This window comes from Camelina sativa, chromosome 20 (genome assembly GCF_000633955.1).
Source record: "Camelina sativa cultivar DH55 chromosome 20, Cs, whole genome shotgun sequence".
NCBI lineage: Eukaryota > Viridiplantae > Streptophyta > Magnoliopsida > Brassicales > Brassicaceae > Camelina > Camelina sativa.
The window spans coordinates 20,485,716-20,491,150 of NC_025704.1; the positions used below are offsets into that span (position 1 = coordinate 20,485,716).

The 5,435-nt window shown below is 38.6% G+C and overlaps 1 protein-coding gene across 1 annotated transcript; it reads right to left on the reverse strand.

Moving 5' to 3' along the window:
- LOC104771316 (protein PHR1-LIKE 1-like) lies at positions 2,978-5,417 on the reverse strand. Its single transcript, XM_010495823.2, has 7 exons — positions 4,672-5,417; positions 4,397-4,592; positions 4,211-4,287; positions 4,065-4,110; positions 3,826-3,886; positions 3,627-3,696; positions 2,978-3,522 (listed from the first exon to the last, which is right to left on the reverse strand). The coding sequence occupies exons 1-7, from the start codon at positions 5,245-5,247 to the stop codon at positions 3,301-3,303; spliced, it is 1,248 nt and encodes a 415-aa protein (XP_010494125.1). The 5' UTR covers positions 5,248-5,417; the 3' UTR covers positions 2,978-3,300.

The following is a 5,435-nucleotide window of genomic DNA, read 5'->3' on the forward strand; positions in this document are numbered from 1 at the left end:
CCATTAGAGATACAAGTTTCAAATAGACCATCTTACGGTTGGAGGAGTATGTTGGCGGCAAAACAGGTTCTATCGTATGGCATTCGGAAGACTATTAGTTCGGGATTCAACACGTGCATTTGGACTGAGCCATGGATCCCAGATTCACCGGCTCGACCACCAGAAGGGCTTACAAATGAGAGAAACCCCTTGATTTGTGTTAACACTTTGATTGATTTTAACACAAAAACGTGGAAATTGGAGCGTCTTCGGGAACTCTTCCCCCCGAAAGAAATTACCCTTATCTTGGGGATCAAACGAAGTTTAAAAGCCTCAAGAGACGGGTATTCCTAGACCTTGACAAAGTCAGGAAATTACACCGTTAAGTCTAGATATGAAGCCGCGAGAGCTATCTCTCGCCCTGCTGGCGACCTCCCTGTTCAAGGACCTAGTGTTACAACACTCAAGGCGCAAGCATGAAAGTTAAAAACATCACGAAAGTTGAAGCACTTCGTGTGGCAATGTGTGATTGGATGTGTGGCCGCATGCCAATGCTTACATTATCGCCATATTGGCAGAGACAAGGGTTGCCCTAGATGTGGAGCAGAGGAGGAAACTATCAATTATATGCTATTTGAATGTCATCACGTCAAGTGTGGGCTTTATCGACCATCCCCTCCCATCCTTTGGTGTTCCCATCTACTTCCCTATATAGTAACCTTGACTTTCTATATGGGAGAGACAGAGACATGGGTGATCTCAAAGAACACTTGAGGCCATTTCCTTGGATGATGTGGTACATATGGAAGGCAAGAAAGAAGAAAGTGTTTGAAAATATCTCTGAACCCCCACAAGACACACAGGAAAAAGCTATCAAAGAAGAAGAGGTATGGAGAAGAGCCAACACTAAAGACCTAGCGCCTGGGCTAGATGAGGCAAGGATATCTCTGACTCCACTTCCACAAGATGCCCTTATATGGTTTATTGATGGATCTTGGCACACAAACATGGATAGGAGCAGACATGTCTGGATTGCGTCCATTGGGGATATGATCCTGAATATGGGGTTAAAAGGAACGCGGAGAAGCCTCTCTCCCTTACATGCAGAGTTAGACACCCTCATTTGGGCTATGGAGTGCCTATTAACCTTGGATCTGGATAGAGCACTCTTTGCGACAGATCTGGATAGAGCACTCTCTAACATGTGCAAATAACATGGCAGCATTTTGTAGCTTTCTTCTGAGCTACCTTTCAAATCACTAACAGCTTGGTTTTTCTCTCTCAACGTCGTGGAATATGATATATTCACACCTAATTTTGTCTTCACAAGATCCATGATAGTTTTAGGAGGAGGAGTTTCCATTTTTCCTGGATAATCACCATGCAAAAGAGATACAACTGATCGTGGAGTGCCATGTCTATTGCATGTATGCATCTTGTTGTGCCTTCTAATCAAGAAAATCTCTGTCTCTGGAATCCTAGTAGCTTGTAAACCCCAGTTTCATTCTTCTTTAGAAATTTTTAGAACATAACGCACCTTTTCCGACTTTACTATTGCAAAACTAAAACAGTTAGCAAATGAAGCTCTATCCACCACATCTTGCAATGCCTTCTTGTTTGGAAATTCTTGAAGTTTACTCAGAGCCAAACCGTCTTCCCATGGGTCAATAAACTTACAAGGTTCTGCAATAGGCGTGGCTCGGTATATTTATCACCTTCATCATGTGATACAATTTCACCCTCTTTTGTAGAATCAATCTCTACAGGCTTTCCTTGTTATTTGTCTAAGTACATAACAATGACGTTAGGTGCAATTTCATCATCCTTTGATAGTTACTTTTCAAAGTTCATACCAACATAACTTTGATCCACTTTGGGCACTTGCTCAGGCTGAGACTGTTCCAAGATAGTTAAGACATTCACAAACAACATACATCTTCGCTTCTCATGATCAACGGATGCTAGATAAACATTAACATCTTCATCATCATTAAGTTCACACTGTTCTGATGTTCCTACCAGTAACGGCTTGTAGCTCAACTGCAATTTAACGTGACCTTCAATAAACCCAAGTTTCTTGTATGTCCTTGGAAAGGACAATATTAATTAATTTTTATATTATTTGTATATTTTTTCCAAATTCATGTTCTTAAAGTCAAAGATATTTTTTAAACTTTTTAATACACTTTGTCGTAGAACGTAAAAGGAGTTTTCTATTGTGGTAGAATAGAAAAGTTTTGTATACAATGTGGTAGTTTTGACTAAATTCCCTATAATAAACTTTACATCAAAATTTCAATGCGTAAAAGTAAATGAGACATTAGACCATTTCCAATGGTGATTCTAAAAAGTTCTAAATAACCTTTTTAAAATTCAAAAATATTAAAATTAAATCAAAATGCCCAACAAAGAAAATAGTGTTGATAATGTAGAGGTTTTGGACTCAATTTGGAATCAAAAATTTGATTTTATATTTTTTTCAATTATAAAAATAAATAAAATTTCCAAATTTGGAACCATGCTTGGAGATGGTCCCTGCTTTACTGCTTATATTATATATGAAAACCTCCTCGTAAAAACTAAAAACCATGGGACCGTAGTTCACTCAAAATTTCACTTCACTACCACGAGAGTATTTAAGTATTAAGGTTACAAATCGTAATCTACAACAATTAGAAAGTAATACTGAGAGAGAAAACAAAAATATTCCATGATACCGTAGCCCATTCAAAGTTCCACTACCATCACTGTATTTCAATATTTGGTCCTTTTTTGCTCTTTGCAAGAATACAACAAGAGAGAACACATAACCCTAAAAATTACAGTCCCAAACGATCCTTGATTAACAAAGATTTAGGCCACCAAATCAAATCTCCACCATTCAAATCTTAAATAAACAAGTGAGGAACAATATTACAAAAATTTAGCTCAAATAGAGAAGAAGTCAACGTTTGATCTTCCAAACACCCACGGTAAATACTGTAGAAACATCTGGACATTCTAGACATGATCAGCCATGTTAAAACTCATATTTCTTACAAAAAAACCATTGAAACCGAACCTCCACCTTTAAATCTGAATACAACCAATTCATGAAACTATATTCTAAAAATACGGAGCTGTCAAAACCATTAGACTTGTCAAAATCATATTATATATACAGTGGTCTCAGTTAGTGTTGCAGGGCCAAAGCAACTGTTTCTAAACTGACCAACAATGAGCTAGGAAAAGACATTCCTTTAACAAAACTGGAGTTGTTGCATCTTTGGGTTTCCACAATTAATTTCCAATAAACATCTTTCAGCCAACCTTAAAAGTGTTTTAATCTTCTCTGACCCGTTTCCTTGATGCTGAAGGAGATTCAGCTTGTTCCACTGTTCGTGTGTCAAGACCGAATTCGACTTCTGCAGATGTGTCGTTGCATTGCTTAGGTGATGCTTCTGAGCAAGAGCTCTTGTTCTCTTGTATCTTTTGTTGTTTCTCAAACATCATCTGTAGGTATCGGCCCTGTTTTTCAATCTGTAACTGCAGCGTCCGTTGGATCTGGCATATAAAGTACACAGCATCAGACAATATTCATAATCTCTACGACGACTTCTCTTTCAACGCTAGAAATAAGGCACAGAAGAGTTCTTTTTAGCAGTTACCTCAAGCTGCTCATGAAGACGTTTCTGAACTTCCATTTGTAACCTTAGAGCTTGTGTAATCTCAACGCTCCTGAAAAAGAAATAGTAACAAAGTAAACTAACACGTAATAACTATTTAACCGTATTAGGATTAAAATTCTAAACAGTATGAAGAAAAATTCCTGGTTTGTTCTGCAGTCAGGAAACTGAAATTTCTTACGTTTTCATGTCAAGAGATTTGATATCTTCGATAGATGTCAACTTCTTCTCTTGAGGTTCTCCTGTGGAAGAAAAAGAAAAAAAATTTATACAAAGATATGTGCCCCTCTTTGTAAGGTGTTTGTTTGCCATCGAGACTTTTAGCATTTTCTAGAGAGTGACCAACTTTTTAGAGGCCTATGTGGTTTATAGCTCAGCAAAAGTTCAGAAATACTATGTTAAAGTATATGAAGTCCTTACCTGTAACTTCTGAAGTCTCTGGTTTATACCTTGCCGTTCTGTATTTCTGTAGAACATAGAGATGATACAAAAAATCAGAATGGGCTAAGGTTAGAAGAGAAAACCATGAGATGCATAAACTAAAAAACATATGGGTAAGAACAAACCTGCAAATGGCTTTTTACATGATAAATGGTCAAGCCAGGGTTATTCAAGAGCTTCAAAACAGCCTTAGGGGTGGCTCCTACGGTGAAAATTATAAAAGTCAGGAGAAGAGTAAGTTCCACTGTTTCCAGTTGAACGGCCTTGAGCTAATTATTTTCAGGAACGAGAGAAGAAGAAAGCATACGCACGGTCACTACCACCGAGCTGATTAACAGCTTCAACGAATGCCTCGTGAAGTTCTGGTGTCCAACGCATGCGTTGTTTAGATGTTGCTACACTAGATGATGCGTTTCTCCCAATAAGCTGCTCCTCAGACAAAACCATCTGATGCTGCTGGTTAGCTTTTATCTCTTGCCTTGGTACATCAGAAAATGGTATCGGTATCTGTTACAAATTATGCAAAACAGTGATTAAATGACATATGGACAAACATAGAGATCATATCTGGCTACAGAATGTGAACCTCTGAATTTTGATTGTGGGAACGTGGATCTCCAAGAAAATCAGACCAATTTGGCTCTGAACCATCATCAACAGAAATCAGCTGATCTGCCCAATCTTGCCATTCGCTTTTCTTGTGGAGTTCCACGGATGAGTCCATCCTTACACCGCTACTTTCCTCTGCTTGTAGATGTTGAACAGGAACATGATCAGAGAAATCAAAGAACTCCTGAAGTGGATCTGTGAACTCTTGAGGCTGATGATGATTGATCAGTGAGGAGGATTGTGCTTCCAAAGTGCAATCCTGCATAGCTAATCTGTCTCTTGGCACGGTGGAAACAGGTGGCTGGGTTTGCGAATTCCTTCCAAGAGGTGACACTGCTGAAACATTGCAGAATCCGGAGGAAGAAGAAAATAAATACCCTCCAGAATTGCCGCCAGACACTGACTGACAGGGTACAGGGTTATTCATCAGTTCCTGCCCTGATACCCAGAAAGAGTTAGGAAACTTGCGGTATCTGTCTTCTACAGTAAGATGAAGAGCTGAAAAAGATGAAGACATAGTGGTTGAATATCCGAAATCATTAGCCAGAGTCATAGTATCCTAACTCAGAAGGCAAATAGCTTTGCAATGAAGGAAACTTTGACGCACGAATAACAACGAGATATGAGACTCACAATAAGCAAGTTTATATACAGAATATAACTTTATACAAGAGGAGATGAACCATTGAATCAATTCCCTTTCCATTAACTCGGATACTATCTTTTTCCCCGGTCAAAAAA

Excerpts from the sequence above, each read along its gene's own strand:
- LOC104771316 (XM_010495823.2), bottom strand. The coding sequence starts at position 5,247 with ATGACTCTGGCTAATGATTTCGGATATTCAACCACTATGTCTTCATCT. Across the intron at positions 4,593-4,671 it reads CCCACAATCAAAATTCAGAG|ATACCGATACCATTTTCTGA; the intron begins GTTCACATTCTG and ends AATTTGTAACAG. Across the intron at positions 4,288-4,396 it reads TCAGCTCGGTGGTAGTGACC|GAGCCACCCCTAAGGCTGTT; the intron begins GTGCGTATGCTT and ends TTTTCACCGTAG.